The sequence below is a fragment of the Temnothorax nylanderi genome, unplaced genomic scaffold, assembly GCF_030848795.1.
Source record: "Temnothorax nylanderi isolate EJ_2023f unplaced genomic scaffold, tnyl_v1.0 TNYL_tig0028_pilon, whole genome shotgun sequence".
Classification (NCBI taxonomy): Eukaryota; Metazoa; Arthropoda; class Insecta; order Hymenoptera; family Formicidae; genus Temnothorax; species Temnothorax nylanderi.
Window position 1 is genome coordinate 1,397,280 of NW_027249090.1, and position 19,752 is coordinate 1,417,031.

A 19,752-nucleotide genomic window follows, 5' to 3' on the forward strand; every position below is an offset into this window, starting at 1 on the left:
GATTGTTAGTTTCTTCAACGCGTATTCCTTAAAGATACACGTGCGCGATTAAAGAGACCTTGTCTAGCTTTCGACAGCGCATCTACAATCGGCGAGGCGTATGCATAATGTCTGTTTTACACGCCGCATAATCGAGCAACTGTCTAGAAAAATAGCGGTAAATATTGCATAAAATGTCTGACTTTTAAATTCTCGATTTCGGAGCAAAATACAATGTTCTTTTTCTTCGCGATATTAAAACGGACGATGAAAATCCGTCGAAGAATTTCTCGGGAGGTAGTACAGATCGCGTAAAAGAGACTTAATCATCCACGTATATGTGGACACAAGCCTATTATGGGGCACTTGAATTATTTAAGTCGCGTACACCGAATCCTCGAAAGCCTTTGCGCGTTTCTATTTTGCAATCGTTATTCTACGTACTATGTCTATGCAAAATCTTCGCAGGTAGGATGATATCATATAACCGGTACTCACGTAACTACTCGAATCATCATGCGAGATTTTACGATAATGAGAGTGCTTCATACGAGGCATGTTTACACAAATAAGTGTATTGTCCTATATACTGTTCGTCATTAAACATCTCTATAAATAGAATTATATTTTTACACATAAAAGAGATGGTAGAGATAGACTTGTTATGCTTCAAAACAGAAGCAAGTAAGCAAAATTAAAATACTCTTAGAATAAAATAAAGGATTATGGTAAAAACAAATTGTACGTGAATGTTTATAGACGGAAAATTTTACAGGACAACTTTACACCCGCATTCTGAGAGAGATTTAATCACGGAAAGGAAATTGAAACAGATATTAATAATAAAAAGAAGGTTTAATAACGAGGAAAGACATTTTGAAAAATGACACTTCAAAGACTGTCAGCAGAATTCTGAAATGGGTGTAAATTATACAGTGGTTGAAATTCCTATTTGCCTATTGATAACAGGGACTACGCAAGCGTGACACGAAAACAAATGCGCTGCTCCACACCGAGGTACTACAATAAGTAATATTTACGGAGCACTTGGCACACGTATATACATATTTATTGAACGTACACGCGTATGAATAAAACGTGCGTAGGATAAATACGCTGCACCGGACGCAAGAGAGAAGTTTACGAAGGAACGCCGAGATCGCATAAAGGGAACAGGTGCTAGATCCGCAGGCCGGATCGTTAGCGTGATATATAACGAAGTGGAATACTACGTAGCGTTTCGGGCCGTGGCTGCCCAGATGTGAATTCCATGATGATCTCGCGGAATGCCAGGCCAATCTCGATTGTTGGGAGCACCAACCGATGGTCTCTAGCCGGTTGAACGGCTCGCGTGAAACGCTCTGGTTTAATACGACCAGAAAGACGCTGACCAATTTACATCGTCGAGCCGTCACAAGTATTTCGAATATTCGTGAGCTACAATTTTCTGAGGCAAGATTTTTTCAAGCTTCTCTATATGATTACTTCGCAAATCAACTACATCGTTCCCACGTCCCACATCCATTTTCTCACGCGAGGAATAAGACGCCAAATTTTAACTTCCATATAATTTTATATATATATATATATATATATAATTATATATACAATATGTACACAGGGTATCCCAGACTTATTCGACTGCCGTTAATGGCAGACTCTTGAGATCATTTTCAGATTAAAATCCTAATATCAAAATGCCGAGACTAGATTAGTTTGTAAAGTGAGAAGTGTTTACAAAGTTGATCAATCAATCATTGTCCGAAATTCACGCGCTGTGGCATGGCACATCGCACAGTAGTAAATATGTTTTCAAGCATTTTAATCTTGATATTGATATAATTCTGCGTATACCTTACATATTAAAAATAATAAACATTCTAGAGTAAAATTTACTCGATATTTCTCAGATATTACTCATTGGAAAAAGTTTTCTTTCAACATATGTTTAGTGTCACTAATTTCCAAACTCATCACAATGATTAAACAGAATACATCTGATCGCTTGAGTTACAGCAAGTACGTATTTCGACTCATGGAATACATGGAATACTCATTCCAACGAGTTCACACGAAGGAACTTTCTAAACGCAAAAAAAAAAAAGAAAAGAAAAGCTGTACCGATTTAAGCCGTACAAAAACTGGTCACTTTAATCGCGTCCTAAGCGTAGCCAAAGTTGAAACCACTCGCACGCGCGTCATATCCGTTTAGGGGCACAAGAGCAGCGGCAGAGGAGAGCAGATATTGAATAAACCGTCGGAGAGAGCGTCGCCCGATTTCCGGATGTAACTCGAGGCGCGTTCAAAGGCGCTTTCAAAGGCGCGTCCAAAGACGCGTCGAGGATCGCGTCTGTAAATCAAGGCTCGGACTGCACGTCAAATCGCTCCGCTCTGCCGTTGTTAAGCGTTATCGAATCAATTCATCGATAAGAGCGGGTCGAGTAACGAAAGCGGTCGGTTATTTTTGTAGCCACGACGATACGCTGATAACCGTAAATAACCGCGTTTACTCAAGGTCCAGGCTCATTTGTCTGACTCAGAGTTCGATGCTCCCGAGAAGCTTTTAGGGTATCCTTCGCGATCTATCGACGTTACTGTGACGTAGAGGCATCCATCGACGCAACTTACACATTATTTTACATGCGTACATATTTATGTTATATCTAATTCTTTTATTTTTTTTCTTCCTAGCGTGTGCGAACGAAATTTATCTAGGAGCAAATCGTCGAAGACGGCGTCGTTCGATTTCCGGATATAACTCGATTTTTACACACATATATCTATAATATGTATGTACATATAGTTTTGGTTCCCTGCAGTTGGGTTGCAACTTTCGTTTCCATCTTTAATTTGCTTCTTCTGTTTTACAGATATAAAATAAGTAAAATACTTGCCAATAATTAATACAATTTATAAATGTGACCAGTTGGGTCGAGTAAAAATCATTTTTGTCATTTATTTACTGACAAAGATAAGTTTCTGAAATTTCTGGTGAAGATAAGTTTGTTTAAAAATACCAGCTGCAAAGTATCTTAGGATAGTAGTTTACCGTTTCTCGATGCATAAGGAAGAATTTCTCATCTATTCCTAAATCTTGGTTTTCTCTCTTCCTTATTCCCCTCCGCCTCTAAAGGAGTACCTCGGGGACGTACCGACCGAGCCGCGACGGAGGGCGACTGCTCGAGGAACAGGTGGATCGGTGCAGCGGAAGAATCGTGCGGACGAAACGCCGTTTCGAGGAGGCGCCACCAGCCGTGCTCGCTCGCTAATTCGCCCGTTCGTTTCTCGGCCGTTCGCTCGCTCGCTCGCTCGCCCTCGTCGCGCGCGCTGCTCGACCGCTCAGCTTTTTAAAATGTCACCGATGGCCGTGACAGGATCTATTTTTAACCGCGCGTCGAGATAAGCGCGCGGAAGGGACGGCGGGTAGAGCGGCCAGAATGAAAAGAGAGAGGGAGGGAGAGAGGAAGAGGAGGAGGAGGAGGAGGAGAGGGCGGGGAGGGGAGAGGCGAGAGCAAACTCGCGGCGTCAGTAGCGTAATCGTACGACCGCGACGGTTCGACGCGGCGCTATAGGTAACACCTGTTTAATTAGCATGCTTTTTCTCGAGTAAAATGCGAAAGGTAAATCGCCGTCTCACGCGACTACGTAGACGAAAGTCGTGCCACGAGCGTGAAAATTCAACCGCACTCGCGGCCGTGTGCAACATCGTTTGTTGGCACGTGATCCTGCATTACGAGCTATTTATTTATCCAGAAGAACACGTGTATAGAGTAAAATCTTCTTCAACAGCCTTCTGGACCTGCCCGAATCTGGATCTTTCCAATCTGGCACGAATGTCGTATTCTTATCAGTCGAACGTAAACCGTCATTGTAATAAAAAAAAAAACAAATTAATGTATAAGTATATTATCCATAAAAATATAGTTTTATTGTAGAATAGTAATAGTAGCAGTAATTGTTGTCTTAAGGTATTATTGAAAGTAGCGAAATTTGTTTAAATTCGAAAACACCTTGGATTTTACGATATCGATGGTTTTGAGCAAAAACGTTCAAGTGTCAAAGAAATCTAGGAGACGAGAGCACGGTGTTTTAGCATACATTCCGTACTTAGACCCAATATTTGTCATTTAATTAGCTTCTATACCGGAAACAGTCATAGAAAAATTTACCGCGAACAAGTGTGTAAATATAGAATAATTAGTTTTTTACATCCCACATGCATCTTATATGCTTAAGATATTACATGTGTCGCGGGGCGCCCAAAAGTGCACCATGCCCGTTACACCACTGATCGAGACCGACGAATTTGTCGTGCCGGGGGCACCATAGAAGAGAAAGAGAGTGAATCAAAGAAGTAATTATACGTGACGTCACCCGACTGGTTTCAACACCCGTCCGGAGTGCAACGAGTCGAGTCGAGTCGAGTCGAGTCCGGGTAAAAGCAAATGGGCCAGAGGGGCCTCTCCTACTCGCCGTTGCAATTATAACAGCTCGCGTGGAGATCGGAGATGCGTATGGAAGAAATGCGGCATCTTCTTACACCGCCGGCCGTCCGGTTGCGGCCGGTGGGAGGAGACGAAAATAGCACCTCCCAAACTTTATGGCCGGTAAAATCACCGGAGCGTCAGTGCCGACGTGGTCTACGGCCATTTAAAGCGGCCTAACGGCCGCGTTAACCGCCAATAATCCCGACGGCGAAGTAGGAAATTAAATTAACCTTCTCTAATTATTAATCGGAGAACGCGGCGAGTCGCGTTTCGAGTCACGAAACATTCGCCGCACGTTGCATTCTTTTTTTATCTAGAGATAAGTAAAGCTCATTGAATGTATGTATCAATAAAAACGCTCGTATATTAATGAGCGCGTTCAATAACGTCCATATGTTGCGTCATTGTACGTGGACCGTAGAACGATTAGTTTTCAGTTTCCAGATTTGCCGGCTTATAGAATTAGAAAATACAATTGCAAGAAATATAATATTTTTAGGATCCTTAATGGATTAGCAGACAAAAGTTAAGATAATAGATATTAAAATGCTTAGATATTTAATACCCTTAGAAATAAGTTTAATATTTTTTTCCGACAGATAATTATTTCGTCTGCAGACGAAATGATATTCTGTTTACAATTTGACCGTAGACTGTATGCGTCATATGTGGGAAAATATATGCTGCGTTTCACACGTTCCAAAGCGCGATTATAACAAGGAAACCGCAACGTCAGCCTGTTTGACAAAAAATTCTTGAAGCCGCGAATCTTAATCTCGTTATATAAATAGGTCATAAATATGATAAAAAATTGCACGAGCAACGAAAAGAATTACATTATGATAAAAAAATAAGGCTAATGCATAAAGAGATAACATAAAACGTAATGCACGGACATTAATGTTATTCGCAGACATTAATATTCGTTGAATTTTCCAAACAAAATCTGGAAATAACTACGCACACACGGTTTATCATATAATATCAATGTCGGGATTTCTTCTTTAAATTTTCTACATCAATTTGATTCGTTTTACGTAAGTCGTTTTTGGCAAGTCTGAAAACCATAAAATAAGTAAAACAAACACCTATGTGTGTACACCGCATACGCGCCCGAAAAAATAAAAGGACAACTTAGAAACATAAATGTCCAAGAGATATAAATGACCATGACGAAAACCCATTTAAACGCAGAATAGTTCACATGGTAATTCAAGATGTCCCTTCCTGGTAAAAGACATCAAACAAAGCTCTCTGTACAGGACGTCTCACAATTATAGACCTCATACGTCTCGTAATACGCCGCAACCAAAGTCAAACGCGCGTCTCCTCGCATTGATCATGAGAGCCTCGACGAGGCAGTCTTGGCGTTTTCATATGGAAACTACGGCGCAGCAAAAGTATTCGCGAGCCGCGGCGAACGGGCCCCATTAAACCGTGACGAGAAGCTATTTTGAGGCCCATTGGCATTATCGGCCGTCTCGGGAGCGGGGTCCGGCGCGGGCAAGGATAATAACCGGAATGAAGGCAGGCAGCAACAGCTATGCTCTTTTTTTTTTATCTACGTGCGTCTGCGGGAGACGTATTCGCGATTAATAATCGCCCGATTATATCCGCGATATTCCGATTTTATCTCGGCGGCAGATCGACCCGCGCGTAACCTTCCGCACACGCGCGTACGCGCACGCAACGCGCCTGCATCGCGTAAGCTTATCTGCCACCCGTTTTGACGTTTTCTTATAATAGCAGGTTGACCGAGATCTCATATACACCGGGTGGCCCGGAAGCTCGTCGTAACGTCACTCCGCCCGCAACCATTAAATGTCGATACGTACGCGAGATTCTTGTTTGAGATAATGTACTTCGCGTACAAGCTTGGAATATGCGGGTATCTATTGCCCAATTTTGTCTAAATGCGTATGTCTCATTTAAATATCACGTGATATGAAGTTTTCACCTGGCGCTGCTAAGGTGAAATATATAAGATGAAAAATATGTAACACGACTAAAACGAAATTGATTAAACACTCAGCTAATTTAAATGCTTAAACCGGAATAACATGAAATTTTTAGAATATCTTAAATTAAATTTGGTCTCCTCGAACACAAATTATACAATAAATTAGGTTCAGAATCATTAAAAAAAATTTTTATTATGATGCCAGGCACAGAGCAATTGTGAAACTGCTCTGTGTCTATATTTATAATATTTTGGTTTTGTCATATGTCATTTCACTTTAATAACGCCGCGTTAGATTCCACAGATTTTGTACATGCATTTATTTAATAGGTCCTTGATTTCACCGATTTTAAATGAATTGTAGACATACATAAAATGGAAAAAAGATACACGTTACGATGTGAAAAATGATCTCAGAACAAGGCTATATCAACGAGAAGTTATATTTAGAATACTCGTAGCGTACTCGCTTGAAGAATAAATAGCACGGAGCTTTTTAAATTCTAGAAAACTCTTAAGCATCCTGCCATGCATTGTGCAACAGTAATTACACTGATACAAACGCAACACTGAACTACGCACAATGCGCTACGTAGGATGACTATTCTATCGCCGCAATTATGCAGTAACGTTACGTTCAATACATACACGGTTAGGCGATTACCTCGCTAATAATAAGATTGTTTAAACGGCACGCTAATCCTCGCATTAATAGTCGTTTATATCGTCGAAGGTGTATTTATCAATCGACGAAGATCGACGAAGTCATTTTTTTGTTCTAATTTGTGCTGAAATTGCGCGGTCAGTCGGATTAATTTTCATTACTTCAACTTTTCGTACTGCCCAAACTTTCGCGGCAAAAAATATTTCTCTATATCTGCAACAGGTAAAGTTGTATAGAAAGTGTCCGCTTAGGATTGCGAGATATTGTCATGTGGTAGCAATGGATAAGGCCGTTAAAGATAGGCCTCTTTTATCTAAGACCAACTTTGAAATATGGTAAAGCAATATAGGTGAAAGGAACGAGCGTGAAGCAACCGGCTGCTTCTAAGGCGCAACAGGTGTTAATGTCATCTTCTCCACCCTATACTTTCCCTTCTAATACACGCCCCTTTTCAGTTTGAAAAGAATTTTTTTTTTAATATACGATAGTAATGAAATCGAAATGTTATAAAGGAGATGAAATCGGAGTGACAAATATTTAGCTCGAAATATTTTCGCGATAAAAACAGATATACGGCATCGTATCAAAGTTTCAGATATAATATTTTGATATTTCTTAAAAAAAAAAACATGATAATTTTTGGAGTACGATATCTGTATAATTTGTGATTACGTTACTAGAATGGAAGTGTAAAATTGAAAATAACGATACATACAATATTTCTAATACATAAAATGTAATATCTAATTTTATAGATTAAAGACTCGTAAAAAATAGTCATTTCATATTCTTATTATTTATCTTGTAATTCGTTGGAAAACGTTTGATGGCATATAGATGGGAGGCAGTATAAGCCCGAGCTTCGAAAGTTATTTAATTGATCACGTTCAACCACGCCCTTGCATGAATCGACACGCGATAAGAGGAAATGCACGCATTGATCGGTGATGAAAGGACTTGCATAATGAGCGGCAACGAGTTTAAAATTAGCTCCTGTTCCTGACCTGTGCTTCGCGTTTTCTCGTTTCGCTCGCCGCTTAAATCGACGGAATCGAATTTCGATTGTCGTCAACAGAAGACGCATCTTCCACGACGCCAGCACATTTTTTCGCTTCCTCACGGGAACGATTGATGAGATAAAGCTTTACGTATTTCTCGGAATTTAATGCGATAAGACGAGAATGCGCGTCAATGCAGAGATTTCTATAGGAAATATTTGATAGCGAAGGAACAATAAAAATACAATAGATACTATGATAAACAAATAAAAAAAATTCAAGCTCTCAACAATATTTCTATACGCGTATACATTACGCTTCTGCAAGTTGAGTTCTTTGTAGTTACGTCGTTAGGCAATATTCCATTGTTATGTAAAGTGACGTACAAATTTAAAAATGGTTCTTTTCTAGCGTTTACATAATAGATCGTTATTTGTGGAACACGTGCAATCGCCCCCTAGTCCTAGTTCAAACCGCCATTAGACTTTACCGACAAAGAAACTCCGAGTATTACATGCCACGCAACATTTGTTTCCCATGGCACACATTGGAATCATCCAATGAAAGAGATAATTGCGAGGGTATGAGCAGTCGCGTTCACTAAGGCCAGGCCTATTTAAATAAACCGATTTTTTTATGTCTAACGTTATATGGTTATGTTGTTTATTTTCGATAAATTATCCTCTTCTAAAAATATTGTAAAAAAGCTCGTTATATCATTTTCAAACAGAGCTGTTCTTTCAAGTTGCACATTTCACTAAATTAATGATGATGAAATAGTCTGGTTTATTCTCAACGACTTAAAAGATAAAGCGATTTTTTTTAACAAAAGATAAAATTGAGAAATATCGCTAACACCTACATCAAAATTCGCTGCAATTTTCTGTTGGAAGCTTAGTTCCTTGTTATTCGATTCTTTGTTGTGATTTTATTGTCTAGATTGTTGCAATCTATCTAGATTATTAAAGATGCGCAACCAATTGAAATTAATCATTATAAAATCCAGTATGAGTTGAAATAAATTATGCAAAAAGTTAATTTTTCACGTTTTTGTACATTAAATAAAACTTAATTTCTCTTTGCATCTATCTATCTATCTATCTATCCACCTCTTAAATTTGATATGTCTAAGAAAGACTCCGGGGAAGGGTTAAATGTCAATTGCACAAGTTTCTCACAGGAGAAGACATTTGCGTTACTAATTTCCACCTTTCTATATGGCGCATAAACCTGTATAGAAGTCCGCTGTGTCGGCACCGCCGCCTTCGAACGCGGGGAATGTAAATCCGCAAAAGCCGAGCGCGAACCTCTAGCGCCGGCTCCAATACCCGCGCCACGTGTCAATACACCTACGCACCTACACGTGCGCGTATCAAGGCGCGCGCGTACGCTTCGTAGATCAACGCGAGCGCTGAAAGGAGCAACGAAATAAGCACGAAATCGCGACCATCATATCGTTATTATTTTCTCCTCTAATCGCGGCGCGTTCGGGGACGCTTTCATTTCAGACGATAAAAATCCGCATCGGTCGGAGTATCGACAAACAATCGACGCGCCGACGTTGCTCGTTTCCGCTCCTTCCACGCTCATTCATGCTCCACGTGATCTGTTTACGTTTACGCGCTCGTGCCGATCGTCGAATCCACTCTCGTTTTAAAGCGTGTTTACGCGATTTAAACGAAGTTCACGAAATATACTGTTCGCGGCGGCGCGGCGCGCGGCGCGGCGCGGCGCGGCGCGGCGCGGCGCGGCGCGGCGTGATTTACTCCGGCCCGAACATTACGATGCCCGCGCACGAAACGCGCCCGATACGACTGGAAAGATCCCCTCGTAAACCGCGATGTACGAGTGACGATAAAACAAATACATTACGCCCACAAACAATCTCTCTTTCTCCCTCTCTCTCCCTCTTGGGTGTATAGATACTAAAAATTCAACGAAGTCGTTTCGATCGTCGGCGCGTCGCGCGACGTCTTTTAAAATTCAAACGTAACGTCACGTAATTGTTACCGTCATGTCACCATTACCTCAACGCAGGATTTATGAATCCGAGAAACGTGACAAGTTCGACTTGGCCTTTTTTAACGTAACGATGACGTTTTGTAGAGCGTGATTCAGTCTCCTATGTTCTTTCTATCAATATAGATTAACTTTAATCTCGGTTTAATTTACTTTTTATCTTTTTCTAGTTCTACGAGTTACAAAAAGATCAAAAGTAAATTGACCCGAGATTAAAGTTAATCTGCATCGATAGAAATAGACACTAATCGATAATTGAAAGCTATTTTGACGCGCCAAGGTGACGCTTTAGGTGCAAAAAAATCGGGAAATTCCCTTGTTCAGTTAGTTTTTCTATCTCTCTCTCTCTCTCTCTCTCTCTCTCTCTCTCTCTCTCTCTCTCTCTCTCTCTCTCTCTCTCTCTCTCTCTCTCTCTCTCTCTCTCTCTCTCTCTCTCTCTTCCCTCCCTCTCTTCACAATTATATCTCAATTTGATAGACTTTTAATTCGAAGGCTTGGAAACAAAGATATATTTAACGAGAGATATTGTCGATTAAAAGATAAGCGAGGAGAGATGTAGCGTCGACTTATCTCGCGAAGCATCGGGAGATAAGGTCGATCGGAAATAATCGGACGCCCGCGAGCGAAAGTGTCTACTTTGGCGCACATGCAGCGAGGCGCGAAAGCGCGATTTTAGAGCGAAGGAGAAAGGTCCCGGGTTCCCTCGAGCCGGAACGCGTGAAAAACGCACGCGGCGACGGCGACGACGACGACGACGACGACGAGGACGGATCACATAGCGAACGTGGCCGCACGTCGCGAGTCGCGAGGCCGGTGCACGCACGCGCGCGCGCGCGGGTCGCGGGTGCGAACGCGCATAAGTGACAAATAAAGTCGTTGACATGTATGTAGACAACGCGACCAGCGGCGAGAATGAAGGACGAAGGTGCTAAATGCCGAGGATTGAGGCCGGCGGGTTACAATAGTCAATATCGTTATCGCGAATGACTCTCTCGGAATTTAATAACCGTCGGGCAAAAGAAACGCGTCAAGGATCGCTTTAGCGAGAAAGCTCGCATTTATCGAAATTATATCGCGCGATTCCGATCGTTCCCGGACAACGCAATGTCCAAAATCGAGATGTAACACGTCCTGTGTCCCGATGTATAATTCTCCGCATCTTTTCGGCTGTATTTTATGCGGGTATCAAAACGAGCGGCGTTATAGCGAGGCCGAGGCTGTCGCGCGACAGCCGCACGTTCGACGCGTTAAAAATAGCGCTTCGGCTTATGCCGCTTATTTAAATTCATTAGGGAAATTCGAGGAGCGCGCAAGGTGCGCGCGCGAGAAGAAAAAAAAGGGAAGGACGTTGCGCGCGCCGCGAGCTACAAAACAACTCAAGAAGCAACAGGCAGAAAAACAGTGGCGCGTGGTAGAGTCGCGGGTCGTGGGGTACCAACCTGTCGCTCTTGTCGACCACCGCGAGAGGCGCGAGCTCCTGGAGCGGCGGCTCCGCGGATATGCCCTGGGCACGGTCCCTCGTCCGCGGCTTCGTCGGCGTGCGCGGCGGCGCCGCGCTGAAGGGCAGCACGCTCAGGAACTTGTCCAGGTGGCTGCGCAGCTCCTGAATCTGGGCGTCGCGGCAACAGACGACGGCCTCGAGCTCGGCGATCCGTTCGTCCTTGACGCGCAGCAGCTCCTGGAGCTCCCTCAGGGTGCCCATGCTGCCGACGATCGCGGCACCTCCGCCGCCGGCACCGATCGCACCGATGTGCGGCACTTGCGTGACTTGCGTGGTGGTGGCGGTCGTGGCGACGACGGTGCCGCTGGTGCCGCTAACGACGGCCGCGGCGCCGCGTCCGTCCGTCGGTAGCTGCGTCGCGGCGTCGGCGGCGACGGCGGCGTCGGCGGCGTCCTCCTCGTCGGCGAGCGGCTGCTGCGACGACGAGAAGCACAGCGAGTCGAAGCACACGCGCATAGACACGCAGGCGTCGCCGATGGGCACTCGGTATTTCGTACCCTCGTCCATTCAACTTGCCGTAGTTGCCGTGGCCGTGGGGCGTGATGGAGGAGGACCCATACGCGGGAGCGTCGCGACCGGGACCCGACGGGGACGTCGTCGGTCGTTACTATCGCGCCGCGAATTCGCGTGATTCGCTTCGCGCTCGCCGAAGAGCGGCGGACCTCCGCTCCGACGTCCTCCACCGCCTCCGTCCTCCGTCCTCCGTGACGTCCCGTGCCCCGTGCAGCGTGCTCGCCTCGGTGAGTCGGTGCTCGTTTGTCGGACGAACGAGAGAGAGAGAGCGAGCGGCCGGCCGGAGTGGGAGAGAAAAGGACAGCCAGAGGGAAAGGGAGAGAGAGACAGGACCGGCGGCGGGACGGTGAGGCGTGGAGGAGGAAAAACGCGAGGGGGAGACTACTCGCCGCGCCGCGCGCTCGTTGACTAAACGCCACGAACTTTGGAGTCAAGTATTATAGATTCTCTATGTGCCGATTGCCGCATCTCCGTGAATGAGAGCGCACTTCTTGCTCGATCGTCGAGTGTCGACACGGCAAGAGAGGAAAAAGTTATTTTATGTAACATTATTTATGTAATATCTTTTTATAACTTTTCATCTTTTCTTAGTTTCGAGGTGTCGACAAAAGTTACGATTAAAGATCTAAGCTAAAAAATATTGAATATACCAAAAATCTTTTATATTAATACCAAAAATTTACGAAAAAAATATTTTAATTATATAGATATATAACCATGTTTGATAATAAAACTTAATAATAAATGGTAACCAAATTTATTATTCTTACACATAGATGCCTTATACAAATATTGCAAAATAAGCTTCGATATAGTACCTGTGCGTGTATATATGTACAACAAAATATGTACAATTTATAAATAAAAAAATCATTATATTTCAATTATGCTAGTGAGATTTGTCATTGCGGAAGAAGGGGTTCGCTTCCTGTCCTTAGCACGGCTTTCGTGACGTTCGTGAGCTCGTCGAAATTACACTGATGCTTCTCACTTTTCTCAGTCTGTTCTGGCTCCAGAAACGCCTCGTTCAAACAGACGTTGTTCAAGCTGACGGCGCTATTTGAGAAAATAGCCATGCCAAGATTTGGATTTTTCATGTCGACACTGTTGGCACGATTCTTTGACGGAGACTTCGCGGTAACATCTTTGTCAGGTCGCGGGTGCGACGACATTATGTCGCACGCCTTCCCAAGAATGATTAGGCTATTCAATATGCGAAAAGATACTAGTATAAGATAAGCTAATAATAGAAGTATGATATTAGCGGGTCTCGCGGATGGCGTCAGGGTCGTACACAGTACGCGAGCCATGGCGACTCCCAGAGGAAGAGGTATGAAGCCCATTCGCTGCGCAACTAGGTCCGAGGGATCCGTGAATGCTTTCTTTCGACGTGCCTTCGCCATGTCGTAGGCCAAGCTCACGGTATAATCCCTGTAGACGGTGGAAGGCAGCTCGTTGAAACGTGTGATGAACGCATGTTTCACCTTTATAGAAATACAATGTTATTACTAGCGCGGAGATGATTTGTACGATTTGCACAAGGTTCGTCAATATTTGTAAAATATAGGCAGCGACGATTGAAACATGTGAGCGAACGAGAAATTATCGATAAGAATGATGCAAATAATTTAATGGTAGGAATAATCTGATTCGATTTCCGATCTGATATTTTTCTCGCTCACATATGCCTCCATAATGTACAATTTATTTTACGGTACAAACCCAATCGACGACAACTTCTGCCAACAATAGCGCCACGCAATCGGGTAGCAAGACAGCAAGACGATCGCTGTGCCACGCATACTCTTTCATCGTTTGCAGACTCACTGCGAGGAGCAGTATAATGAGATGAAATCTTTCTCTGACGTCGGCGCAAGATAATTGGAACAAGTTGTTCTTGTCAAATTTCTTGAAGACAGAACCCTTCAGTTCTACAAACTAAAAATACTCTGTGTGAAATACGAAATACTTGATACAAAAAAAGCGACTGCTTTACTTTTTCTAACGCACTTACATTGTTGGACATCATAATTGTGAGAAGCGCTTTATTACTACTGTTGATTGCCACATTTAACGTCGTCGCTTGGAGTAACACCAATGTACTATGAAAAACTTTGTGGGGAAAGCAGTCAAGGTGTAAACATATCTTGTTGCGGCTTAAGCCTATCTCTCGATCGTCATCGAATTAATCGTAATAATGTAATTAAACAAAGGATACACACATAAACGACGGCAAACAAGAGATGCGGCAATGTACCGAAATGTTTCGTACGGGTAGAATCACTCGGGTGGCGCGATCGTGGCTCGTTTGCGGTCCAAAGCAGGGCGTCTATAGTGTCTTGCCCGAAAGAGCTGAAAAGACGATCTCCCACTTCTAACATGTTATAAAATATGTATAGCTTTATAACCGATTGACTCTTAACTAAATGGTACATCATGGAGGTATCCACCTTCCAGGTTGCTGCCCAGCAACCCAGCACTACAATTCCTTTTAACAAATCGCACACTTCAGCCGATCTCAAATATCTCTCCGTACTTTTTGCATGACCTTTCTCACTCCTACGAAACGAAAGATTGTGGTTAAAATTTCACGGTAACCAAATATATATTTCGCTCTAAATCAGTATCTCTTGTGTACCTTAGGTAGTGTCGTAAAGGCCTTGTAATCACTGCCCATAAAGCCATTGCGAATCTTAACGGTAAAAATGTATACAAAAATAGGAAAGAATCGGCGCACTGCAATGAGAAAAACAGCAAAACATGTAACATGTAATATGATAGATTATTTTTAAAAATTTTAGCCGTAGTTTCATCCTCCTGACAGCATTATGCATCACTGTACCTGAAGGAACCCATACGTCATAAAATTTTCCACCTCCCGAGGAATTTTCATGAATGAGTAAACCTTCTCCCTTCTCGCAGACAATCTCTCCTCATCGTGCTCCAGCTGATAACCCCTCGTTAATTCTGTCCTTAAGAACTGCATCAACGATACCCCTAGAAAAGCAGAATACATTTATCAACTGAACTGCAAATATAAAACGTTATTTGTGCAAACTCTAGTAACAGCTACTACTTAGTAGTTATAGTTATACTATATATACAGCTAAATATAGTTATACTACTCAATAGTCACTAAATAACAACTAGTTGAGCTATTAAATAGCGATATAAAAAAGCAAGACTTATAGCAGATATAAATATAGAAAAACCCTGCCACACACAGAGTTTGTAAAAATTGTTTAAAATATGTTTCTTTTTCCTTCTGCATAGTTTGTGATAAATACATTCTGTAGAAAAAGTCGTCACCTTGCGCGGGTGACTGGTGCCATCTTATCTAATCATTCTAATCTATCGAGGCGTACGTGCGTGTGTGTCACTGTTTTCTTTTTCTCCTGTTTCACACACGTTCCACCGCCGCGCGAAAAAAAAACGCTGCCCCCCGACAGGTAAATAGGCAATCGCGGGTGCACTTACGCTGCTTCTTCCTCTTCTGCGCATCTTGCCCGTCGGATAACTGCGGCTTGCAGCGCGTGGGATCCACATTTTCCACGCGCCCGTCGTGAGATGACACATGAGTTTTGGACTTGCCAGTAGCGCGGAATCTGATCGTCCTCTTCTCCGGCCAACTTTGCTCCGTGTCCCCATCGCTGACACCCGCGCTCTGCATCGTTTCTGCAATGTTTACCTTCGACGAGCGTCCGCGTAACGTACGGTCATTCTACCAGCCCGCGTGATCTCTCAAGACGACCGTAGCCGCATCCCGTCCCACGACTGAAACGCCGTTTGATGCCGCACTGTGCTCCCCAGGTCCCCGGGCGAACTGTCACAACAACTCAACAACACCAGCGGTGAGCGGAGAGAGCGCGGAGAACTCTGGCGACGCGCGTCACACGACATGCGACGAATGCGACGGTGACAGCGCCTGGATGAGTGATGATGCTTGCGTCAGAGAGAAGCCTGAGAGAGGCCATCCCGGCCTTTTTCCTGAGACCGTCGAAAGCCCCTGTACACTACCGCCAGTACATCCATTATCGAAATTGGTACTACGTAGCCACGTTCATTTTCCGATACTGCCGATAAAACATCATTTTGTTGTATATATATATATATATATATAATCTATATTACATAACATTTGCGATGTAGCACGGACGCGCACTAGAATGATGTTTTATCGGCAGTGTCGGAAAGAGAAAAAGTGTGAGAGGGAGAGAGGGCTATCACTATTAGATATTAAACATACAGATAATATAAATATATAAAATAAGTTAACATTTATCGATACATGTAAGATATAAATATTAAACTGATCCTCGACCAATTACAATCGAGAATATCTTACATGTATCGATAAATATTAACTTATTTTAAATATTTATATTATATGTTAAATATCTAATAGCCCTCATCTCTCCCTCTCTCACTTTTTCTCTTCTTTCACTTTCACACTTCCCAGACAGCACAATATCCAAAATCAGGACATAAGACGTCTTTTAGACGTCTTTTAGCCATCTTTTCGTAAGACATCTGAAAGACCCGCTTTTGGACATGTATGTTGTCTGAGTTATTTCAAGATATATGTATCTCCTATCAATTTAAAGATCCGAATACGAGACAATATAGGCCTTTATGGACAATTTTGTAAGCAAAACGAATAATATTTGGGGAACAAGCAACAGGGAATGTTTTATAATTTTTAAGTATCTTGACGACGGTTTATCGTCTTTTATGGAATTTATGGTATGCGCGATCACCGCGCTGCAAGAACGATCGCGACGAAATTTTTACAAACGATACATATTAATGTTAATTTTCTACAAAGTTAGATTAGGAGCACATACAAATAAATTTGAAACATTTGTAAACGTAACGAATTACGTGAATTACGTGAACGAGCAAATTACGTGTCTGTTCTTGAACGAAAAACGCAATTGTATTCGCATACACACGTTTGAGCTTGTTAATTAGCACTCTCGACGCTCATACGCATTTTGGAGCAAGCTCGCTCCTTCGTTCACGATCGTTCGCGATCGCGACGAGCAAAGTGACATAACGCCAAACGCGCGATCATTCTCTTTAATTACTTAATAGATTATTAATTCCCGTGCTTAGTGAGAGATTCGAGCTATTCACCGAAGCGTCTTTCCACGCGATTCACTCATTCGAAGTAGAAATCGAAACGGAGGCAAGAGACACGACACGAATTCCGAGGTTATCGTCTCGCTGCGACACGCGGGACAACGATTCTATTAAAGATTCGGATGTGTCGCGCTTCGAATCATTTGTCTCTCATGCACAATTCACTTACCGATCACGGCACATTGCAGGAGACCCGTCAAATCACAGCCGGGAGGAACGGGAGGGTGATACGACGTACGGGCGTCCTTTCGGCCATCCCACTCGTTGCAGACGTTGCAGTCGACACGAGAAGAAACAGAATACAGAATATTCGGCGTACATTCAGCTTGCAACACACACACACACACACACACACACACACACACACACACACACACACACTCTGTAACCGGAGGATTTCTTTTCTTTCACGAGAAAGAAATTACACGAGCAACAATGACGTCTCGCCGCGAGTGCCGCGACTCGTACCGACGTACAACGAGTAACGTATTACTTTCGCGCGCGCCGCGCGGCGAGTCGAGCCAGGAGCCCCCGAATCCGGCCGAATCACGTTCAGTCGCTCTCGCCGCCCGCCGCCGCGCGCCGGCGCCCGGCGCGGCACGCGGCACGTGGCACTGCGGTACTCGGCAGTTCGGCTGTCGCAGTCAGTCACGTCGCGTTGTCACGATGCCACGATCGTTGAATGAATCCGCCGATTTCGGAGCAGCGTACGTTCAAAGTCGGCGCGCGGACGATTGTTTCCATCGGCGAGACGGCCTTGCTAACTTGTTTTCGTCGACGCTCGGAATACCGTTACCCGCGGATATGTTACTCAATCATTCTCCCGATGAATTTCAGACAGGTGTGAAGTGTTTGTGCTCCGTGCCGTTGGTGCTGTTATTCGGAATGCGCGCTCGTTCGCGCGATTGGCATTCCTGCTCCTCGATTTCGCGGGAATAATCGACGACGCGCTCAATAATTTGCATCAAGATCAAGTGTATCAAGTGTCGTGAATGAATGTATCGCGCGAATTGAATCCCTCGCTCGAGGCGGAGATGTCGAGGCGAAGGTACCTGTGACGGCAATTGTGAGTTGTGAGTGATTTGCAGTCTCATCGTGATATTCGCGGGCGATAATCGCTCGTCCCGCCCCGGGCCGCCATATGTCTGGACTATCGAAAGTATCGAATGTGCATGGCATTCATTTACGCGGCATATCTCGAATCGTGTCGTGCTTTGAACGTGCTGTGTGCTGTGCCGGAATTGTCGTGCGATTATCCCCGATTCTTTTCGAAGAGCGGAAAGAGGGCCGAGTGACAACGTGAAATCGTATCGTGATTCAAGTAATAGCACGCTGTGATACAACATAACATACAACGCTCGTTCATGAATATTTCTTATTTTCGTGTATTTCGTGCCGCGTAATCCGCGGCTCCTCGTTGTGCAAAGCATGCATTAATATAGTACTTACATACGCGAGATTTACGTGCTCGATACGTAATGTGCGTACGATATTTAATCTTAATTGTGGTTTTGTTTAATCAACTGCACGTGTCTTTACTAACCGTCCACTTTATTCGCGTAGTATCTCGCGTCAAGATCTTCCAACATTTCATCGCCATTAACGCGACAGCCACACGGTCGGCAGTGATGAAACGCGGGACGAATTGGGGCAATCGGCGTTGCGACTCCTTCAAATATGCACGAAAAATCTATGTTACCTGCTTTTATATTACTGCAGAGTAAAGTACTTCCTTCCCATGGGTACGACCTTGGCGAGGTGGGAAGGCCCAGTACCCAGTACGAGGATTTTACCCGAGCAAAACTCTTGTTCTGCTTGGATAAAAATCCAAAGACGGGGAAGCTAACGTACCCTCGTCCGCCAATTTTATTGAATGAACGAACCGCAACCGGTTCGTCGCGTTTGCTTCAGGAGTGCCGTACAAGTAATCGGACTAAAGGACTTTTTTAAACGGGAGTGCCGTACAGTATCGCGCGAGAAAGACTTTTACTGAAATTAGTCCGCGCGCGATTGTAGTTTGTTATCCGCGAGTTTCTCGCGAGTGTCCTGTGCGGTGAGAGGAGGAGGCCTGACGTCCTGAGAGGAGGAGGAGGTCTGAGAGAGACATCGAGCATCGGCGGAGCAACCTTGGGGTGAGTATCATCTCTTATCTGATAAAAATTAATAGTTCTTTTTTATTTATTCGAATTGTTATCTCGATAAATTAGAAATAATTACAAAAAGAGAAATTATTCAAAATTTTATTCTTATAAAAATCGTTTTCAGAAAATAACTAATTATTGCTAAATATCTCATTAAAAGACGAATTAGAAAGGCGTAAAAATTATCTTTTGAAATGTTGATTATTTGGAGCATTTTTAAAATTTGAATCTTATGTTTGTATGTTACAGTATCATCGTAGCTACGTGGCTGCATAACTCCGTCCGTTGCGCATCGAGTTGGTGAGTCAAAAATTTTTTTTTATTGAGGTAACGAGTCTCGCGGCGGCA

At 43.6% G+C, this 19,752-nt stretch overlaps 2 protein-coding genes across 4 annotated transcripts in view; both read right to left on the reverse strand.

Moving 5' to 3' along the window:
- The window catches only part of For (cGMP-dependent protein kinase for), a 41,211-nt gene extending 28,740 nt beyond the window's left edge, over window positions 1-12,471 (reverse strand). Inside the window, exon 1 of the mRNA XM_071702205.1 lies at window positions 11,547-12,471. Within this exon, the coding sequence (XP_071558306.1) occupies window positions 11,547-12,115 (569 nt within the window). The 5' untranslated portion in view covers window positions 12,116-12,471. The remainder of the gene's footprint in view (window positions 1-11,546) is intronic.
- Window positions 12,472-12,862: 391 nt separating this feature from the next.
- Window positions 12,863-17,761, reverse strand: LOC139770313 (protein TAPT1 homolog). Of its 3 annotated transcripts, none has more exons than XM_071702210.1 (8): window positions 17,433-17,761; window positions 15,599-16,108; window positions 14,964-15,118; window positions 14,760-14,857; window positions 14,340-14,680; window positions 14,136-14,233; window positions 13,844-14,059; window positions 12,863-13,605 (listed from the first exon to the last, which is right to left on the reverse strand). In XM_071702210.1, exons 2-8 carry the CDS (start codon window positions 15,789-15,791, stop codon window positions 13,024-13,026), a joined length of 1,683 nt encoding a protein of 560 aa, XP_071558311.1. In that variant the 5' UTR covers window positions 15,792-16,108; window positions 17,433-17,761; the 3' UTR covers window positions 12,863-13,023. The 3 variants fall into 3 exon arrangements, with proteins under 3 accessions (XP_071558311.1, XP_071558309.1, XP_071558310.1); XM_071702208.1 differs by having other exon boundaries at window positions 15,599-16,134; XM_071702209.1 differs by having other exon boundaries at window positions 15,599-16,194.
- Between the last annotated feature and the right edge of the window lie 1,991 nt (window positions 17,762-19,752).

Bases quoted from the DNA above. Each gene is read 5' to 3' on its own strand.
- LOC139770313 (XM_071702210.1), bottom strand. From the start codon at position 15,791: ATGCAGAGCGCGGGTGTCAGCGATGGGGACACGGAGCAAAGTTGGCCG. The intron at 14,681-14,759 runs GTACACAAGAGA...TTCGTTTCGTAG, and splicing joins CCTTTACGACACTACCTAAG to GAGTGAGAAAGGTCATGCAA. The intron at 13,606-13,843 runs GTTTGTACCGTA...ATTTCTATAAAG, and splicing joins CAGAAGTTGTCGTCGATTGG to GTGAAACATGCGTTCATCAC.